The 22,947-nt window shown below is 44.6% G+C and overlaps 1 protein-coding gene across 2 annotated transcripts in view; it reads right to left on the bottom strand.

The window, feature by feature from the left end:
• Positions 1-22,947, bottom strand: part of TTC12 (tetratricopeptide repeat domain 12) — a 191,041-nt gene that overhangs the window by 42,924 nt on the left and 125,170 nt on the right. For both annotated transcript variants that reach the window (XM_066606914.1, XM_066606913.1), the window contains exons 18-19: positions 17,100-17,168; positions 11,577-11,678 (exon numbers count right to left, since the gene is read on the bottom strand). In XM_066606914.1, the coding sequence (XP_066463011.1) occupies positions 11,577-11,678; positions 17,100-17,168 (171 nt within the window). The remainder of the gene's footprint in view (positions 1-11,576; positions 11,679-17,099; positions 17,169-22,947) is intronic.

Raw genomic sequence — 22,947 nt, 5'->3', positions numbered from 1 at the left:
CGTGGGCGTTATTGCCCCCTGGGGGGAGTTTTTACTTCTCAAGGAGGTGGTGGAACAAAAAGGGACAGCAGGGGGCATTGGAACATAAAGGGGATGGTAGGGGGGCATTCTGTGTTTGCTTTGTTGATTTTTTTTTTCATTTAGTAACTACATTTTTCAAAAAACTAGTAGTGATACTTTGGTTTTCGTTGATAATTTGTCCGAAAACAAATCAGTGAATTCTGAAACTGACTAAATCCGAGACATTTATTTCCATATGAATCATTTACATGTAATGGGAGTTGTGTGCAGCCTGCGCTCATCTATCATATAATGCATGACTTTTATAACTCCATGACTCCGCTACAGATCAATTTCACATCATAACACTAGATAACCTACAGCACAACCTAACCCACTGTATTCCATAATGCCGCTGATTGGCTGGAACCACTTCAGACTTTCATTTGTGTGGGTCTCTGGGATGCAAAGTGTCTTTTCAGAACACTGATATAAACTACAACTTCCAAAGACCCACACAATTCAAAGTTCCAGCCAATCAGCGGCATTATGGAATATAGCGGGTTAGGTTGTTCTTTAGGTTATCCAGTGGGATTGATCTGTAGCAGAGTCATGGAGTTATAAAAGTCATACATTATTATATGATAGAGCAACCTAAGCACTGCAATCTTGAAGCATACTTTATAAAAATGACTGAGAAGAAGAAATGACATTAATATTCAAATGAATACTTGAAATAAGGACAGCTTCCCTTGTGCCTTGTTTGTGAAAAGGCATTTTTGAATGACGCTATGAAGCCTTTGAGACTAAGTGATCACCTTGCAAAAATGTATTCAGACAAAAGTGGGTAAGCCTACTTCATTTTTCCAAGGTTTAAAGTCAAAGTTTGAGAATCGCAGCACTGTAGGCAAGCTATTTGGAAAATCAGCTCTAAATGCAGACAAAGGCCTCCTTGCTTCCTATAAAGTCTAGAGATGAGCGAACGTATTCGTCCGAGCTTGATATTCGTGCGAATATTAGGGTGTTCGGGATGCTCGTTATTCGTAACGAACACCATGCGGTATTCGGGTTACTTTCACTTCCTTCCCTGAGACGTTAGCGCGCTTTTTTTGGCCAATTGAAAGACAGGGAAGGCATTACAACTTCCCCCTGTGACGTTCAAGCCCTATACCACCCCCTTGCTGTGAGTGGCTGGGAAGATCAGATGTCACCCGAATATAAAAGTCGGCCCCTCCCGTGGCTCGCCTCAGATGCCTTGTGAGTTAGATGAGGGACAGTGCTGCTGGTACCGGAGCTGCTGTAGGGAGAGAAATAGCAGTTAGTGTAGGCTTCAAGAACCCCAAAGGTCCTTATTAGGGCCAGTAATACCTGTGTGTTGGCTGCTGTTAGCAGTGACTTTTTTTTTTTTTTCTCAAAATCGCCTCTGCAGAGCGTTGCACCCGGCATTAGGGACAGAAGTGGTGTATAGGCAGGGAGAGTGTTAGGAGTGAGTGTAGCCTTCAAGAACCTCAACGGTCCTTTCTAGGGCCATATTTAACCGTGTGCAGTACTGCGCTGGCTGCTGTTAGCAGTGCTGCATTTTTTTTTCTTCTCAAAATCGCCTCTGCAGAGCATTGCACCCTCCATTGATACTACAGGGAAAGAATTGTGTAGGCAGGGCCACAACACAGTTATTGTTCATTGAATATACGCAGTGGGTCCTTTTAGTGTAAAAAAAGGGAAAAGAAATCTATGTGTCCTGCCTCTGTCCGTCCTAAGGGCTGTGGACACGTGTGAGCTGCGTGTACAACGTTAAAAAATCAGACGCACCCAGCTACGGTTTACTGCTGGCTTCGCCATTTGCTTTCCTTAATTGGGAAAAAAATACCTGCTCTGCCAGAGTTAATAACTCTGCTACCCTCAAGTTCTGTGACACATTAGCAGGGCCACAGCACAGTTATTAAACTTCTCATGTTCATTGAATATACGCAGTGGGTCCTTTTGGTGTAAAAAAAGGGAAAAAATCTATTTGTCCTGCCTCTGTCCGTCCTAAGGGCTGTGGACACGTGTGAGCTGCGTGTACAACGTTAAAAAATCAGACGCACCCAGCTACGGTTTACTGCTGGCTTCGCCATTTGCTTTCCTTAATTGGGAAAAAAATACCTGCTCTGCCAGAGTTAATAACTCTGCTACCCTCAAGTTCTGTGACACATTAGCAGGGCCACAGCACAGTTATAAAACTTCTCATGTTCATTGAATATACGCAGTGGGTCCTTTTGGTGTAAAAAAAGGGAAAAGAAATCTATTTGTCCTGCCTCTGTCCGTCCTAAGGGCTGTGGACACGTGTGAGCTGCGTGTACAACGTTAAAAAATCAGACGCACCCAGCTACGGTTTACTGCTGGCTTCGCCATTTGCTTTCCTTAATTGGGAAAAAAATACCTGCTCTGCCAGAGTTAATAACTCTGCTACCCTCAAGTTCTGTGACACATTAGCAGGGCCACAGCACAGTTATAAAACTTCTCATGTTCATTGAATATACGCAGTGGGTCCTTCTGGTGTAAAAAAAAGGGAAAAGAAATCTATTTGTCCTGCCTCTGTCCGTCCTAAGGGCTGTGGACACGTGTGAGCTGCGTGTACAACGTTAAAAAATCAGACGCACCCAGCTACGGTTTACTGCTGGCTTCGCCATTTGCTTTCCTTAATTGGGAAAAAAATACCTGCTCTGCCACAGTTAATAACTCTGCTACCCTCAAGTTCTGTGACACATTAGCAGGGCCACAGCACAGTTATTAAACTTCTCATGTTCATTGAATATACGCAGTGGGTCCTTTTGGTGTAAAAAAAGGGAAAAGAAATCTATTTGTCCTGCCTCTGTCCGTCCTAAGGGCTGTGGACACGTGTGAGCTGCGTGTACAACGTTAAAAAATCAGACGCACCCAGCTACGGTTTACTGCTGGCTTCGCCATTTGCTTTCCTTAATTGGGAAAAAAAATACCTGCTCTGCCAGAGTTAATAACTCTGCTACCCTCAAGTTCTGTGACACATTAGCAGGGCCACAGCACAGTTATTAAACTTAGATTATTCATTCACTAGAGGCAGTGGGGCGTTTCGTTTTCAAAAAAGGGAAAAAATTATATTTGGCCTGCAGTCTTGCGCCAATTTATTTCCTGCCTGTGAAATCAAATCACTGGTAATACAGCATGCTGAGGGGTAGGGGTAGGCCTAGAGGACGTGGACGCGGCCGAGGACGCGGAGGGCCAAGTCAGGGTGTGGGCACAGGCCGAACTCCTGTTCTAGGTGTATCGCAGCCGTCTGCTGCGCGATTAGTAGACAGACACGTTTCTGGCGTCCCGACAGTCATCGCACAATTCATGGGTCCACGCGGGAGACGGTTATTAGAAAATGAGCAGTGTGAGCAGGTCCTGTCGTGGATGGCAGAAAGTGCTTCGAGCAACCTATCGTCCACCCACAGTTCTGCGCCGTCCACTGCTGCAAATCCGAATCCTCTGTCTGCTGCTCCTCCTTCCTCCCAGCCTCCTCCCTCCACTACAATGACACATGCTCAGGAGCGGGAACACTCCCAGGAACTGTTCTCGGGCCCCTGCTCAGAGGAGTTTATCGTCACTGATGCCCAACCATTCGAAAGTTCCCGGGGTCCGGGGGAAGAGGCTGGGGACTTCCGCCAACTGTCTCAAGAACTTTCTGTGTGTGAGGAGGACGATGACGATGAGACACAGTTGTCTTGCAGTGAGGTAGTAGTAAGGGCAGTAAGTCCGAGGGAGCAGCGCACAGAGGATTCGGAGGAAGAGCAGCAGGACGATGAGGTGACTGACCCTACCTGGTGTGCAACGCCTACACAGGACAGGTCTTCAGAGGGGGAGGCACGGGCAGCAGCAGGGCAGGTTGCAAGAGGCAGTGCGGTGGCCAGGGGTAGAGGCAGGGCCAGACCGAATAATCCACCAACTGTTTCCCAAAGCGCCCCCTCGCGCCATGCCACCCTGCAGAGGCCGAGGTGCTCTAAGGTCTGGCAGTTTTTCACAGAGACGCCTGACGACCGACGAACAGTGGTGTGCAACCTTTATCGCGCTGGGACAGAGTCAGAGCCTGGGACCGCTCACGTCCTACCCACCCCCAGAATTGCGGGCCACAGCTCGGTTGTGGTATCTGCGGAGGTGTATGCTTCCTCCACTAAAGCACCCTCCTCCTCCTCCTCCTCCGCAACCTCTGTCTCGCAATCAAGATGTGTTAGCAGCAGCATGTCGCCAGCAGTCGGTGTCGCGCGGTGTGGCAGCACAGCGGTGGGCAAGCGTCAGCAGGCCGTGCTGAAACTACTCAGCTTAGGAGATAGGAGGCACACGGCCCACGAACTGCTGCAGGGTCTGACACAGCAGACCGACCGCTGGCTTGCGCCGCTGAGCCTCCAACCGGGCATGGTCGTGCGTGACAACGGCCGTAACCTGGTGGCGGCTCTGCAGCTCAGCAGCCTCACGCACATGCCATGCCTGGCCCACGTCTTTAATTTGGTGGTTCAGCGCTTTCTGAAAAGCTACCCATGCTTGTCAGACCTGCTCGTAAAGGCGCGCCGGCTCTGCGCACATTTCCGCAAGTCCCACACGGACGCTGCCACCCTGCGCACCCTGCAACATCGCTTTAAGCTGCCAGTGCACCGACTGCTGTGCGACGTGCCCACACGGTGGAACTCTACGCTCCACATGTTGGCCAGGCTCTATGAACAGCGTAGAGCTATAGTCGAATACCAACTCCAACATGGGCGGCGCAGTGGGAGTCAGCCTCCTCAATTCTTTTCAGAAGAGTGGGCCTGGTTGGCAGACATCTGCCATGTCCTTGGTAATTTTGAGGAGTCTACTCAGGTGGTGAGCGGCGATGCTGCAATCATTAGCGTCACCATTCCTCTGCTATGCATCTTGAGAAATTCCCTGCAAAGCATAAAGGCAGCTGCTTTGCGCTCGGAAACGGGGGCGGGGGAAGACAGTATGCCGCTGGATAGTCAGGGCACCCTCCTGTCTATTTCTCAGCGCGTACAGGAGGAGGAGGAGGAGCATGAGGAGGATGAGGAGGAGGGGGAAGAGACAGCTTGGCCCGCTGCTGACGGTACACCGGCTGATTGCCTGTCATCCTTTCAGCGTGTATGGCCTGAGGAGGAGGAGGAGGAGGAGGATCCTGCAAGTGATCTTCCTAGTGAAGACAGCCATGTGTTGCGTACAGGTACCCTGGCACACATGGCTGACTTCATGTTAGGATGCCTTTCTCGTGACCCTCGCATTGCACGCATTCTGGCCACAACGGATTACTGGGTGTACACACTGCTCGACCCACGCTATAAGGAGAACCTGCCCACTCTCATTCCCGAAGAGGAAAGGGGTTCGAGAGTGTTGCTATACCACAGGACCCTTGCGGACAAGCTGATGGTAAAATTCCCAGCCGACAGCGCTAGTGGCAGAAGGCGCAGTACCGAGGGCAAGGTAGCAGGGGAGGTGCGGAGATCGAGCAGCATGTACATCCCAGGCAGTGCAACAGTCTTTAAGGGCCTGGACAGCTTTATGGCTCCCCACCAAGACTGTGTCACCGCTCCCCAGTCAAGGCTGAGTCGGCGGGAGCACTGTAAAAGGATGGTGAGGGAGTACGTAGCTGATCGCACGACCGTCCTCCGTGACGCCTCTGCCACCTACAACTACTGGGTGTCGAAGCTGGACACGTGGCCTGAACTAGCGCTGTATGCCCTGGAGGTGCTTGCTTGTCCTGCGGCTAGCGTCTTGTCGGAAAGGGTGTTTAGTGCGGCTGGGGGAATCATCACAGATAAGCGTACCCGCTTGTCAACCGACAGTGCCGACAGGCTAACACTCATCAAGATGAACAAAGCCTGGATTTCCCCAGACTTCTCTTCTCCACCAGCGGACAGCAAGGATACGTAAGCAATACGTAGGCTGCACCCGCGGATGGAAGCTACGTTCTCTCTCACCATCCAAAACGGGGACATTTCTGCTTCATCAATCTGTGTCTAATATTCCTCCTCCTCCTCCTGAAACCTCACGTAATCACGCTGAACGGGCAATTTTTCTTAGGGCCACAAGGCTCACTCAAATAATTTTTCTGAACAATTTTTAAAAGTTTCAATGCGCTTAAAAGCATTGGAACTTTAACTTGAACCAATTTTTCGTTAAACTGGGCTGCCTCCAGGCCTAGTTACCACTTAAGCCACATTAACCAAAGCGATTAATGGGTTTCACCTGCCCTCTTGGCTGGCCATGGCCAATTTTTTGGATGTACATTAGTACTCTTGATACAGCAATTTTTGTGGGCCCTCGCCTACAGTGTAATCAAATTAATTTTTAGCCCACCTGCATTACAGCTGACGTTACCTCAGCTGTGTTGGGCAATGCAATGGGATATTTTTATGTACCGCCGGTGGGTTCCAGGGAGCCACCCATGCTGTAGGTGCACACGGAGTGTAACCTACATGTGTCCACTTGTAAAGAACCCCAGTCTGACTGGGGCATGCAGTGTGGGCCGAAGCCCACCTGCATTAAGCACGACATTACTACCTCAGCTGTGTTGGGCAATGCAATGGGATATTTTTATGTACCGCCGGTGGCTTCCTGACACCCACCCATGCTGTGGGTCCACAGAGAATTATAAATGCATCTGAAAGCACATCTATAGAACCCCAGTCAGACTGGGGCATGCAGTGTGGGCCGAAGCCCACCTGCATTAAGCACGACATTACTACCTCAGCTGTGTTGGGCAATGCAATGGGATATTTTTATGTACCGCTGGTGGCTTCCTGGCACCCACCCATGCTGTGGGTCCACAGGGAGTTGTAAATGCATCTGTTTCCACTTCTAAAGAACCCCAGTCTGACTGGGGCATGCAGTGTGGGCCGAAGCCCACCTGCATTAAGCACGACATTACTACCTCAGCTGTGTTGGGCAATGCAATGGGATATTTTTATGTACCGCCGGTGGGTTCCAGGGAGCCACCCATGCTGTCGGTCCACAGGGACTTCACAATAGGGCGTTGTACCTGCCTGTGTCTATGAATTAAAAAGCCCGGTCTGACTGGGGCATGCAGACACCTTGACAGAATGAATAGTGTGTGGCACATAGGTTCCCCATTGCTATGCCCACGTGTGCAGCTCCTGATGGCGGTGGCACAGGATTATATTTCTCATTGCTTCTGTACAGCATTGTGGGCTATCGCCCCGCCCCTTTTAAAGAGGGTCGCTGCCTAGCCGTGCCAACCCTCTGCAGTGTGTGCCTGCGGTTCCTCCTCATGGCAGACGCACTTATAAATAGACATGAGGGTGGTGTGGCATGAGGGCAGCTGAAGGCTGCGCAGGGACAACTTGGTGTGCGCTGTGGACACTGGGTCGTGCGGTGGGGTTGGTCAGCATGTAACCCAGGAGAAGTGGCAGCGGAGTGTCATGCAGGCAGTGATTGTGCTTTGTTGGAGGTAGTGTGGTGCTTAGCTAAGGTATGCATTGCTAATGAGGGCTTTTCAGAAGTAAAAGTTGTTGGGAGGGGGGGGGGGCACTCTTGCCGGTATTGTGGCTTAATAGTGGGACCTGTGAACTTGAGATGCAGCCCAACATGTAGCCCCTCGCCTGCCCTATCCGTTGCTGTGTCGTTCCCATCACTTTCTTGAATTGCCCAGATTTTCACACATGAAAACCTTAGCGAGCATCGGCGAAATACAAAAATGCTCCGGTCGCCCATTGACTTCAATGGGGTTCGTTATTCGAAACGAACCCTCGAACATCGCGGGAAGTTTGTTTCGAATAACGAACACCCGAGCATTTTGGTGTTCGCTCATCTTTAATAAAGTCTCTTTATCAATAACGCAATGTGGCAAATCACATACTATTGGGGAAACACTTGTGTTACCCGCAGTTAAAGAGATTGTCAGTACTATGCTGGATCCTGATGCGGGTGCCATGGGGAATCGATTCCTTTGAGTAATGACACAGTTTAAAGAAGAATTGACAAGATGGCTGCTGATGTGGAAGAAACACTTTTTGACGTGTTGAAGAACACATAATTTGTAATGCAAATTGACGAATCAACGGTTAGAGACAATGAAGCATTGCTGCTAGCTTATGTTCATTTCATTAATCAGAATGAAGAGGTGATGGAGAAACTGTTTACCAGAAATTTAACCACTGACATGAAAGGCTTCTCAATAAACAAAAGAATGAAATAATTTTTCCAAGAACAAAACACCCCTTTAACCAATGTGCTTTCTTGTGCAACCGATGGAGCTGCATTCATGATTGGTCGATATCGCAGACTTATAGCCCACTTAAAATCTGCTATACCTGCCATAACGGCAGTCCATTTTGTGATCCACCGGCAGCACCTTGTTGCTAAACATTTATGTGAGAGATTGCATGATTCTCTGCCCTATGTAATAAATACTGTTAACAAGATAAAAGCACACTCTTTGAACAAACGTCTTTTTCCCAAGCTCTGTCAAGACCATGGCGAAGAATTCGAATGTCTACTCCTAGAAACTGAAGTTAGGTGTCTGTCAAGAGGAAAGTGCTTACGATGCTTCTACAAACTTTTTGACACAGTAGTCGAGTTTCTTCGGCCAATTGATCCAAGCCTTTGTGATGCAATCGAACTACGACATCTTGATATTATCAAATATGTCTGTGCGATAGGCAAACTCAACGAGGTCAACACAAAGCTACGTACTTAGGGTGGATTCAGATGAGCGTGTTTACGTGCGCACAACTGTGCACACCAAAACGCGCAGCTATTAGAAGCATTGGTTCCCTATGGTGTGTTCACAAGTCCGTGTTTTACAGGCGTGCATATGCACATACCTGAAAAAAATAGGACATGCGTGCACCATAGGTCCGTGGTACACGTCAATATTCTGTGTTCAGTGACAAGGGGACTCCCTGTGGGGAGTAAAGAATCCCCTGCCACAGCTGTAGCAGATGATTGTGATGCTGGCACCCCTGCAGTGATTTTCAGGGAAGGGCTTTAAATATAAGCATAAATATATTGAATTCAATGAATGGCCAAGCACTGCCTGTGATTGGCTGAGTGCTGTGACCAATCACAGGCAGCACTCAGCTGTCATTCAATGAATGGCTGAGTGCTGCCTGTGATTGGCCGAGCGCTCAGCCAATCAGATACAGCCCTTTCAGCAGGTAAGGTTTTAAATCCTCGCCTGCTGAAAGAGATTCAGAGCAGTGCAGGAAGAAGACAGGCTGAACCTGCCTGAGCCCTAGCAGCTGAGGAGAGATTAGTATTTTTTTTAAACCAGATAGGAAGGATTGTCAGGGAAGGGTTTATATTTCAAGCCCTTCCCTGAAACTCACTACAAGGGTTGCCGGCATCCTATTGCCTTCAATGGGGCTGCCGGCAGCAGTCACGGCCCTATAGAAAGCAATGCTGCATGGACCTGCATTCACGAGTGTTTGTGCGAGTACGTGGGTGTGCGGTTTTGTGCGCACCAATGTACGCATATCCACATGCTCGTGTGAATGCACCCTTACTGGAGTGGGGCTTCAGTGTGGTTCAGCAGCTCCTGACAAAAGCGAGAAAGAAACTTCACATATGTGTAAGGGGTGGCTTGAGACTGCAGTTGACAAAGAGAGCCAGATATCGTGAAATTGGCGTCTGCTCATCAGGCCCAAGGCAGCCATTAATGACACAGATTGATTGCTGCAAACATTATTATTATTAGTCAAACTTCATTGTTCTTGCATTCTAATCTTCTGACCATTATGGATTAAGGTGTATCTAGCATTTCTTTATATATTGTATGTTTCTATCGAATGATAATTAAAGATGGTATTATTGCTTGCTTCCCAAAAAAAGTTATCTTCTGCAATAAAACCTATTCATTTTTGTATCCACAATTAACCTATTTTTAAATAATTAGCACCTACATTTTAGCAGCTAATATTTAGCTGACTTAAATATTTATTTGGTAATTTATAGAGACAGGTTTTCACAATTAATGCTAATCTGTTAAACACTATCACACTTTCCAAAAAATGTATTTAAATTTGTACTTTATCTTTGTTAACAAGGTAAACTTTGACTGGGTTTAAACTAGTAAGGCTTGGGAGGTGCTGGCCACCATCCCAATACCTAATGGGGGCGCTGGGCTGAAAAAGGTTGAGAACCACTCCAATGAATGACACCTCAGAAATCTACACATACATAACTGGCAATGCATATTGACCAACAACATCAAAGCATAGTCCTTCACCACTATCTTCACGGTCTCCTGAACATCCTATCATGTCATCTCAAGTGCTAATGCCACCAACACCAGTCCAGCCTTCATCAAATCGTCAACCGGTTTCTAGTGTTGAAACAAACCATCACTGTCATGTAAACATGTCACCACAGAGGGCTCAACACCACCGTGAAGCTAATGAAGCTTACATGATACAGCGACGAGCCACGATTTCACCTCAGCCACCAGCTGAAGTTTGTAAATCTTGTGCAGCAGATATGCGAAAGCTACGAGCGAACATGTCTCCTCAGCGAGCAGCTGAAGTTGATAAATCACATGCAGCTCACATGCAAAACCAATGTAGCAGAGCTGTGTGTTGGTGATGTGCATGTTGCAGAGCTGTGTGGCACATTGCGCCAACAGAAACACTGGTACTATAATTTCCTAATAATTACTAGTAGTGTTCTAAATATCACATGAGTGGTAGTTCAGTGTTATAAGTACTTGAACCAGTTAGGTTTTCTAAGTTATTGAAATATCAAGTAAACTCCAAATGTGCCCCATTTGAAAAAGGACCCCTCACCAGTCATAGCCAAGACTAAGTAGGGGTAGACAGAGGCCCACTGTGACCCTGCCACCCAAACCCCTAATGTAAGCCTAGAGCTTGCCCTGGAGTATCTCGCCTAAAGAAGGTAGAAGAGTTGATAGCTTGTTTTTAGGGCCTTTGGGGTAATTATTTTTGTATGTAATCCCAGTTATACATAAACTATTGGTATAAGATGTTCAAGCAAGTCATGCAGTGCAGCACTGCACAGTATCGAGGCACAGGTTCTATTCCCCTTCACGCTACGCCCTTACTATATGATAGCTCCCCAAATGACTAATTTAAGCCACATAATTTATTGCCTTACTAGGGCAAGTATTGATTTGTAGAAATAAACCAGAGTTCACCTTTAGTGGCATATTTAATTATTTGGAAAAAACATCAGTTTTTAAATTGATGTGCCTAAGGCAATGCAGAAGACAGATTGTGACAATTCTTTTTAACACTACACCATCTACACAATCACTTCTAGAAGCAATGACAGGTGACATCCTGATGTCTCGCTAATGAAAATTACGTGCCCACATCATATGACACAATACTAGAAGCAGCTCACCTAACTAAGTAGAGAATTGTTTTCCTGAGCTAAACTTGGAGTGAACTACATCCAATTATGTACATTTTACCCATATTGTATAAGATTCTGCAGGCCTTCCCTATTTCTTCCTTGCAATGAGTGACATTTTAAGTCATATATTCCAATGATCTAGGCTGACATTAGGATTCCTTCATTCTGATTCCTCATTTCTCATCACTGATCATTTATAGATTTACCTTAAGCAATTTGATGAGCTTTTTAACAATGCCTTCTTGGACAGACAGTTCTACTGCTGCATTACATTGTGGGAGAACCCGGCTGAGAATGCCCACCGATCTCTGTAGAAAAAATGACAATATTTAAGTGATAAATTATTATTTCTAGTAAATTAATAATTTACTCTATGTATCATTCAAATATAATACAAATCATATTTAAAAGCAATAGACATTAAAGGTGTTGTCCAGTTCATAAAACCGGCGCACATATAACCTATTAGGTTCGGCATTCCCCTCTCTTGCCCAAATTTGAGAGCAGCTAGAAAGAATGTCTCCCCCTTTGAGGAAGTGTCTGGTGTTACATGGAAAATCCATTAATTTGATTATTGTCAAGGGACCTTGCTAACAAGTAGGCAATGCCCAATGCAGAGAATCACTTTAACCCCTTCGCCACCACCGATGATAAATTTATGTCGCTGCTGCCTGGGCTCTGTGCAGCAGCAGTGTAAATATAGGTCAGCTACTCAGTCGGTGATTGCTACCCCCCTAGGCAGGTAAAACATCTGATACAGCCTGCTGCTTACAGACTGCATGTGTTGTCATCACCAAAACACACGACAAAGTCCACATTACACCACTGCAGATCTGCAGCCGATTTCAACTAAGGGGTTAAGTACCCTGCGAATCTACGTCAAAGTCTGAGTTAAAATTCACAAATATTAACCCCACATTAGCCCCAGTAGTAATATTAATTTGACAGTAGTCCCAATAATATTAATCTCACAGTAGCTCCAGTAGTATTAACCTCCTCTGTAGCAATATTAACCCCACAGTAGCCTCAGTAATAATATTAACCCCCTCAGTAATGTTAACCCCACAGTAGCCCTAGTAATATTAACCCCTTCAATAATATTAACCACAAAGTAGCCCTAGTAATTTTAACCCCACAGTAGCCCCAGTTGCGATATTAACCCCACAGTAGCCCAAGTAGTAATAACAACCCCCTCAGTAATAGTATTAATCCCACATTAGCCCCAGTAGTAATATTATTCCCCCATAAATATTAACCCCACAGTAGCCCCAGTAGTAATAATAACACCATCAGTAATTGTATTAATCCAACAGTAGCCCCAGTAATAATATTAAACCCCTCAGTGATATTAAACCACAGTGGCCCCAATAATATTAACCCCACAGTAACCCCAGTAGTAATATTAACCCCACATTAGCCCCAGTAATAAGAGCTCCCCTAAGCCATGTACTTTCCTCCTCCTTGTAGTCAGCGCCACTTCTCTTCTCGCACTGATCCCGGGTGCACACTGATGACAGTGTACGCGCCTGGAAAGTTTCCTCCTTTCTCCTCTCATGCAGAACTAAGGAGGAGAAGTCAGAGTGTGTACCAGGATCAGCGCCGCTACGCAATTACCAATGGCTGCTAACCACAATAGCACAGCTTCCCGGATGGTAATCACTATCGTGGTGAGCAGCCATTGGCATGCGTGTCAGCAAAGAAGGCTCTGTGTGCCTTTCTCTGCACATGTGCCATAGGCTCGCCACCACGGACCTAGACCCTTGGTCGGAGACCCTGACTATCACTCGCGGAGCCCCAAGGGCTGCATTAATTTATTACATCCATTAACTTAATCAATACCATGCATATAAATTAAAATGATAAATAAACATAACTGAAAATTTAAAACAATATGCATTAAATTATTAAAAATTAATGTTAAATTAGTAAGGGTAGTTACAGACCTGCACCCAGGTTTCTGCTCTGTTTGGGGAGCAGGAAAGGGGAATATCCGCTGCCGAACAGCTCCAACTCAGGATGGAAGCGAACATTGCCAAATGGACCCCATTGACTTGTTTTTGCTCAGGTGTCCGGCTTTTGGAGGGGAAAAAAAGCACCGTGTGTAGCACTTTTTCTTCCAGTATTTTGGGCCGGATCTGCGACAGAACCTCCGTCCGGAGGTTCCAACACAGATGTGAAACCAGCATAGGTCTACTAAATTGCTAAGAAACGTGCAAAATCTTTCAAATGTGCTTCCAAAATAAACAAGTAGAAATATGCATCTGCTAACAATAAAAAAAAATTGTATAATATGTATGTACATCTTTGAAATACTGAAGTTTTAAAAAATGTTCCTCAATTTTGGCATTTTTAATAACTATACACAAATGGTTTACTTTTACCAATTAAATTAAGTACAATATGTGATGAAAAAACAGTATCAGATTATTTGCATGTGGAAAACCTTAACAGAGTTACTCCCTGTTAAAGTGACATGTGACAGATTTCCAAAATTGCACTTGGTCGCTAAGACATAAACAGGCTTAGCGTTGAAGGGGTTAAGGATTAACATGAAATAATTAAAGTGTAACTGCACTTTTAACATGTTATAGTGGCATGTCAAAAGTTTTAAATTGTAGGGGCCCGGATGCTGAGACTTCCCACTGACCACTGAAATAAAGAGGCAGAAGTGCCCAGCCAAATGCTGTGCCCCTTCGACTGTGATCATTACTTGTCAACTCTTGGTAGCTGAAGGCGGATTCGTAGAAGTCTGCATAAGGGTGGACACCCACTGGCATGTTTTTCTCCACTGCACTGCGAGAGTAAGTGAAAAGTATCGCAGTGCAGTGCAAGAAAAACACTGGTAAATCACTGGAACATCGCCAGTCTTTTCAATGGGGCCAGCGGCAGCAGTGCTAGCCCCATTGAAAAGATATGGAGAATGCCGCGGACTTCTGCCACAGCTGTGGCAGAAGTGCAGAATGATATCCCATTGCTTTCAACGATCCCATTGAAAGCAGTGCTTTCTGGTAAGCCCTGCAGTATGATTATCGGGAAAGGGCTTGAAATATAAACCCTTCCCTGAAAATCATCATTAACTGGTTAAAAAAAGAAAAAAAATCTTTACTCACCTCTCCGCCGCTCAGACGCGTCCCCCGGCGGGCTCCCCAGCACTGCTGTCCAGCACTTTCAGCAGGCAGGGATTTAAAAATCCCCGCCTCCAGAAAGGGCTGTGCTGATTGGCTGAGGGCTCAGCCAATAGCAGCTAGTGCTTAGCTATTGGCTGAGCGCTCAGCCAATTACAGATAGTGCTTAGCTATTCATTCATGAATAGCTAAGATAGTGCTATGAATAGCTAAACACTATCTGTAATACCAGCGTTTTTCTCGCACTGCGCTGCGAGACTTTTCACTTACTCTCACAGCGCAGTGGAGAAAAACACACCAGTGGGTGTCCACCCTAAGTCTAAGCATCTCTCTTACATTGCTATAAAGATCCAGGGCAGATAAATTGTTCACAATTGCATTTGAAATTGTGTTCGCAAATTACTCACATTCAAAGGACCAGTGAATATGAATGACTAAATGATCACTGTTTACACGCAACAATGCGCGAACAAGCAATAATTTTCATGCCTGTATAAAATAGCCAAACAAGAAGTGAACAAATTTCAATTCATCATTTAATCATTAGCCGTGTTTTCACCGAAATATTATCCTTCAAATTCACAAGATCCAACTCTTTTTTTGAACAACAAACATTCCGTGTAAAAGAACCCTTACTCTCTGCTGTCGCTAACTGAGGTTGGCCCCCCACCAATCCAGTGTTCTCCTGCTGATCCAGTGCCACTGCTCCCATCCTCACGGCCGATCTTTCTTTACATTGGCTGCCGTGGTGATATTACTGATAGAGCTAATCACTGGCCTCAGTAGTATGACAAGTGATCACTGCAGTTTGACAACAAAGACCAGTGGTGAGGTTGGGAACAGTTTTTTAGATTTAACCAATTCCTAAAAATTTAATGATAAATATGAAAATTGTACACGTAGTAATCGTGTCTAGCCACCAAAGAGCCCATGGAGTACTGCAAAAAGATTTCTATGAGCACTGTCAGTACCAAACAAATCTGAGCAGATTCCAGGGCCCACTAGGCTTAAGGGCCCATGGATGTCTAAGTAAATATGCTCTATGTTTGTCAAGCCAATGTAGTGGCCAAGAGTTGGGCTGTCTTTCCAGTGAGCTTTGTTATGGCAAGTCTGTCTGCTATAAACTTTGTGTCTGTGGCATTGTGGGAGTTTGAGAGACGTTGGGAGGCAGAACTCTCTCTCAGAGTAGTGAGAGAGTTCAGAGATGTAGTCAGTGGAGGAGGATGTGTCAAATGATATAAGCCTGTGCAGAGCCACAGGCTTATATAATTTGCTGTGGGATATAGCCCACCCAGGGACTGAAGCTCAGAGTTGATCATTCTGCTAGGACAGTCGAAAGAAGATTGTAGCAAGTGAGGAAAGGCAAAGTTGTGTATTCCGACCTGGGGAGATCGTCTATCAGATAACGGAGACTGAGGACAACTAGATATCGGGAAGGAAAGGGACTCCTAGGAATGCATGTGTGTGTGTGCAACAAAGTGGAATTGAAAGCAAATTGCCAGCAGTGTCATGCCTAAAATTGTCAACGTACTTTATGCCTGGAAAATCAAAGTTGGATTATGTGAGTAAAGAACAACCATGTATCTCCAGTTGAAAACTATCTTATAGACTGTGGACTCTTTTATGTAAACAGAGTGACCGATCACTCGTGAAGTGGTACTGGTGTCACGAGACATATTGCTTGGGAACTGTAACCTCCAATTGACTTTAGCCTGTTTATTTGCACTGCGCATGACCGAGCTGGGCCATGGTTTTCTCCCATAGTCGAGAGAGATCGCAGAGCCACCCGTGACAGCCATTTTAGTTCTCCATGGTCTCCCCCGCAACTGTAGGCCTCCAATTGGACGTCGCACCAAGACTAAGTGGGCTTAGACAGAAACCCACCATAAGGGTGAGCACCCACTGGCGTTTTTTTACCTGCGTTTTGCGTTTTTCCTGCACAGGCATAGAGATAACATGTGTTCCTGTCCACTGGCGTTTTTTTTTGCGTTGCGTTTGCGTTTTTAACATAGGAACTGTCAGTTGCATATGTGTCCTTATTTTTCTCCTAATGCACCCATGAAAGTCAATGGAAATTAATGGAAAAGCCGCGAAAACGCCGCAAAAACGCAGCGAAAAACGCGCGGAAAAGTCACGGGAAACGCGGCGAAAACGCTGCGTTTTTTCCCGCGGAAAACGCAAACGCCAGTGGGTGCTCGCCCTAACTCTGCTACCCAAATCCCCATACAAACCTAGAGCTGGCCCTGGAGTATTTCTTGTTCTTAGGACTTTTGGGTACTTTTTTCTAATCTACCGCAGTTATGCTGTACATCATTGGTATAAGATGTTCAAGAAAGTCATGTAGTACAGCACTGCACAGTATTGAGGCACATGCCCCCCTCTCCCACCTCTACACCCTTTGTATGTGATAGCATCTGACTAATTTAAGCTACATAGCCTAAATATCAAACAATCCCATTAACAAGGATTATTAATTGGAGATTATTTTTCATACCAAGTTGAACTGACTTCTGGTTCTGTGGATGGAGTGAGGAGTATGAGTGCTGCTACAGTTTAAGAGGATTTCTACTGACAATTGAATACATGAGCAATTATTTTACTTACAGTTAGAATGACTCCATCTTTACTGCTCAGGAGAAACAAACATCTTCTACTGATATCAACTCCTCGCTCCTAAAAATGTAAATCGGCAATGTGAAGGTTTGTGAATATTTGACAACATGTCGTCAGTCTGGACTATGACTTATTATAAGGCTGCTTTCAGACTAGCATATTTTAACTCCATAGTTGGTCCATGTTTTCCAGACCGTGATACAGAGCTAATGTAAGTCTATGTATCTATTTCCAGCTAGAGAAACCAAGTAATCTTGTAGATATGATACCTTTTAATGGCTAACAAACATATCTGATGTTAATGTGAGCTTTCATCAAAGATGCATTTCTCTTTTTTAAATCCCCTGCTTTCCTGCAGATTTGCGACACGTCCACAGTGACAGCTGCAGGTGTGCCGCGGATCCGGACGGCTTCCATTGACTTCAGTGGAAACCGTCCGTGTGGGAGATCCGCAGAAAGATGGGAGCATGCTGCGATTTCTTCCCGTGCATGCGACTCGCACACCGGGAAAAAAAAAATATCACATCCGCATGCATTAAGTTGCCCTGCAGATGCTAATGCATTCCTATGGGCAGCTAGAGCTGCAGATCTCCCGTTCGGGGGCCATGCGTGGATTTTATAATTAAAATCCGCACGTGGACATTGGGCCATTGTTTTGGGGGGTTATTTTTACAGTGTTCATGGTGCAGTAAAAATGACATGTTAGGTTTATGCTGCTGGTCAGTAAAATATGGTAATACAAATTAATCATTTTTATCTATCATTATTTAAATAAATAAATGAAGCTTGTTTTTAGAAAAAAATTACTTTCTGCCGCCGTATTCTGAGACCCATGACTATCTTATTTTTCTATTACAAAAGCAATTCAGTGCACAAACAGGTGAAAGAAGCGAGTAGTAATCAACAGTAACACTACTATTGCAAATATATAATGAATGTCACATTTCATATGCATGAGCATCCATAACCGTGTTGCCACCGTATCGTAAAAGCATAAAAAGGTGCGCAAGCTGGTAAAATAATAATAAGCGCAACTATACCAGAGCTAAACAAGAGGGGAGAAATTCATCTATATCTATATAATATATACATAGCCTCTCCATCGATGAAGTGAAAACCATGTGGGATGTGCGTCTCATACACACGAGGGTGACCAGCGCCAGGTAAAACTCACGTGTTATAAGGATAGATAGAAGGTTTACATTAACTGCTTAATAGAAGTCAGCAGGAACAATATTTTCAGAGGCGCTCCGGCCGGCAGCGTCTAATTTCAACTCTACTCTTTCGCTCTCGTATAGTTGCTTTTATTATTATATTACCAGCTTGGGCACCTTTTTAAGCTTTTACGCTACTGTGGCGTCGTTATAATGGATGCTTATGCATATTGAATGTGGCATGTACTTAACTTCTCCTAAGTTTTGAACTAGCAGTGTTACTGTTAATCATTACTCGCTTCTTTCACCCGTTTGCACTCTGAATTGATGTTGTAATAGATTTTTTTAAGTTGTTTCTTTTTCCCATGTTAATGGCTTGGTAGAAGCTGTCATTCAGCTGCAGCAGCGGGGTGATTGATGTCTTGGCACGGATACCTTTATGATCATTTCATTTATCTTATTTTTCTGTCGCTGGAGCTAAGCTTTTTTTGCGACCAACCTGTTATTTTTATTGGTACCATTTTGGGGTACATATGACATTTTGATTTCTTTTTATTAATTTTCTTAGGAGACAGGGTGTCCTCAAAAAATGCAATTCTTTCATTATGTATTTTTTTGTATAACGTTCACCGTGAAGAATAAATACTGATATTTTAATAGTTTTTTTTAATTTTTTTTTTACAAACAAGGCTATACTAATAAAGGTTTTTATGTCTTGTATGAGCAATAGGATAGGACTTTTAATAATTGTGTTTTTTTTAATATTTTTAAAAATCTTATTAAAAAACTCATTTTATTAAAGTTTTTTCCACTTCCCATAGGGCACTGGAACTTGTGTTCACTGGATCACTTGCACAATATACTGCAATACCTCTGTATAATGGCATATTGCACATTTCAATGTTAGTCTATTAAGCCCTGGTGAGACACTGGAGGAGGCCCCTATCTGGCTGACTTTTTACATATCCTGTCAACTTAGACAACAGCATCTAAAAAGTTAACAGGTGTGATCAGTTCTAGCTGTGTTCGCAGTCACTGCCAGCTGAAATCCTCCGTTTAACCCCTTAGTGACGAAGCCTGTTTGCGCCTTAGTGACGGAGCCAAATTTTGGAAATCTGACATGCGTCGTTCAACGTAGCATAACTCCGTAAAGGATTTACATATCCAAGTGATTCTGACATTGTTTTTTCACCACATGTTGTACTTCATTTAGGTTGTAAAAAGAGACCGATATAATTTGTGCATATTTATTAAAAGTACCAATATTGGAAACATTTTGAAAAAATTGTCATTTTTTCACATTTTCAACCGTAATAGCTCAAATATGTCCAAACATACCGTACAAATTTTTGATAAGATACATATTTCCATCTGTTTACTTTATTCTGAATGCACACTTGAAAAACTTTTGTGTTTTTTTTAACCATTTAGAGGACGTACAAATTTAACATTACTTTTCAGCATTTTGAGGAACACTTTGTTTTCGTGCACCAAACCAAGTTTGCAAAGGCTCATAAGTGTCAGAATAATAGACACCCCCACAAATGACCCCATTTTAAAAACTACACCCCTTAATGTATTCACTGAGGGGTGTCATGAGTATTTTGACCCCACCAGTTTTTTTCAGGAATTAATTCAATTTAGAGGAGAAAAAAATAAAATTTCAGATTTTTGCAAATATGTAATTTTAAAGACATATTTATTTCCTATAAAGCCCATGAAAATGAGGATTTACACACCAAAATGGATACCCCCATTTCTCCCGTGTTCAGAAACATACCCATTGTGGCCCTAATCTTATGTCTGGATGCACAACGGGACCCAAAATGAAAGGAGTAGTCGGTGTCTTTCAGAACATAAATTTTGCTTGAAGGCTTTTTAGGCCCCATAGCACTTTTGTAGAGCTCTTGAGCGGCCAAAACCAAAGAGAGCCCCCACAAATGACCCCATTTTGAAAACTAGACCCCTTAATGAATTTATCTAGGGGTGTACTGCCCATTTTGACCCCACAGTTTTTGAATGAATTCAAGCAAAGCAAAAGTAAAAAATTGTGATTTTCGTTTTTTTGTCAATTCTGTCATTTTAAAAACAGCTTTTTTTGTACAGCACACACATGAATGAAGCCTTGCCCCTCAAAATTGATACCCCCGTTTCTCCCGTGTTCAGAAACATACCCATTGTGGCCCTAATCTTTTGTCTGGATGCACAACGGGACCCAAAATGAAAGGAGTAGTCGGTGTCTTTCAGAACATACATTTTCCTTGAAGGCGTTTAGGCCCCATTGCACATTTGTAGAGCTCTTGAGCGGCCCAAATCAAAGAGAACCCCCACAAGTGACCCCATTTTGAAAACTATACCCCTTAACGAATTTATCTAGGGGTGTACTGCCCATTTTGACCCCACAGTTTTTGAAAGAATTGAAGCAAAGCAAAAGGAAAAAATTGTGTTTTTCGTTTTTTTGGCAATTCTGTCATTTTAAAAACAGCTTTTTTTGTACAGCACACACATGAATGAAGACTTGCACCCCAAAATAGATACCCCTGCTTGTCCCGTGTTCAGAGACATACACATTTTGGTCCTAATCTTTTGTCTGGATGCACAATGGGGCCCAAAATGAAAGGAGTAGTCGGTGGCTTTCAGAACAGAAATTTAGCATGAAGGTGATTTAGGCCCCATTGTCCACTTGTAGAGCCCTTGAGCGGCCAAAACGACAGAGAACCCCCACAAATGACCCCATTTTAAAAACTAGACCCTCTAACGAATTTATCTAGGGGTGTACTGTGTATTTTTACACTACAATTTTTGAATAAATCTAAGCAAAGCAGTAGGAAAAAAATTACAATTTTCATTTTTTTGGCAGTTGTATCAATTTAAAAACAGGTTTTTTTGTACAGCACACATAGGAATGAAGACTTTCACCCCAAAATGGATACCCTCGTTTGTCCCGTGTTCAGAACCATACCCCTTATGGCCCTAATCTACTTAAAGGACACATGGCTAGGCCTATAATGGATGGAGCACCCGTTGGATTTCAGGGTACAACTGAATAAATTCCAGGCCCCATTGCCCACTTATAGAGCCATTGAGCGGCCAAAACGATAGAGAAACCCCACAAATGACCCCATTTTAAAAGCTAGACCCCTTAACGAATTCATCTAGGGGTGTATTGCGTATTTTGACCCTACAGTATTTGAATAAATCTAAGCAAAGCAGAAGGAAAAAATTACGATTTTCATTTTTTTGGCAATTTTGTCAATTTAAAAACTGTTTTTTTTGTACAGTGTACATAGGAATGAAGACGTTCACCACAAAATGGATACCCCCGTTTGTTCCGTGTTCAAAAACATACCCCTTGTGGCCCTAATCTACTTACAGGAAACATGGCAAGGCCTATAATGGAGGGAACATCTGTTGGATTGCAGGGCACAACTGAATAATTTCCAGGCCCATTGCCCACTTGTACGGAATAAAAATTGACACCTTAAAAAAATATCCCCCCTCCGCGCCCTTTTCGGCGTTCCCCAAATCTTAGATAAAAGTAATAATGTGAACTGTGTAATATTTCCAAAGACAGGGGTAATTACGGAGGCTGGTTGGGATGGGTACATGGGGCAATAAAACCGGGTATCCTCCCTCCTCTCATGCTTTTTGGGGGTATTTCGTGACCTCAGTAGCGGGTATGGGGTGTAAAAAGTGGCACACTGTGAGTCTACGTAAGCTTGATGAGGTGCGGCGGTCTCACACAGAAGGCGCTCAACAAGCTGCTCCTGGAACTGCAGGAAGGCGAACGTTCCCGGGGTTTCTTGTAAATTGCGTATTACAGGTAGCGGTCTGAATAACGCCGGGCTCACATGGCCATAGGTGGAATCCGCTTGCGGAGGCCTGCAGCGGATCCCAGCTGTGAGCCCGGCTGTGACCCTGCGTACGGATGCGGAATGTACTGCGCATAACTGCCTACTCACACAGGCGGTCATTCGCAGTACTTTTTTTTAATTGTTTGTATTTCCCACACCGTCGCTTAGCAATGACGCAAGTACCCACAGCCTGTATACAAGGTAGTTGCGTATGGGCTGCAGGTATATCCGCGACCATGGAGCACAATGGGCTCTATGTTGCGGATATCCGCGGTAAAATAGAACCTGCTGCGTTCTCTTTTCTGCAAGTGGATTACGCAGTTCCGACCCGCTAATGTGAGCGGAATTGTGTAATCCAATGCGATTGATCCGCGTATTACCGCGGATCAGAAGCATGCGGAATCCGTAATTCCTATCTGGTCATGTGAGACCGACCTATGTTAGATCGCTACCTTTTTTTCACGTGACCGGGACCGCCCAATGAGGCAACCCGTCACTGCTTCAGGCTTTCGGTGACCGTTGGTGGCTGGGAGCAAGGAGATTTTAAATTTCCTGGGCTCGCAGACTCCTGCGCATGTGTCCAGTGTTTTGCCGGCGGTCGCATGCGCAGAATCCGGGAACGTTCACGGAAGAAGATTGCGCCGGGGTGCAAATACGGAGGTCTCCGGTAAAAAGTTTCATCTCCTCTCACCGATCGCATCGGTGAGGGGAGATGAACCTTCACCTTTTTTTTACTTTTACGTGACCGCCATTATTGGATAACGGTGAACACGTGATAAGGAACCGCTCACCGCGACCCCCGATGAAATCTCCAGGCTCTCGGCTAAGTTT

The sequence above is a fragment of the Eleutherodactylus coqui genome, chromosome 6, assembly GCF_035609145.1.
Source record: "Eleutherodactylus coqui strain aEleCoq1 chromosome 6, aEleCoq1.hap1, whole genome shotgun sequence".
Taxonomy (NCBI): Eukaryota; Metazoa; Chordata; class Amphibia; order Anura; family Eleutherodactylidae; genus Eleutherodactylus; species Eleutherodactylus coqui.
This window is presented reverse-complemented; position numbering and strand designations above follow the sequence as displayed.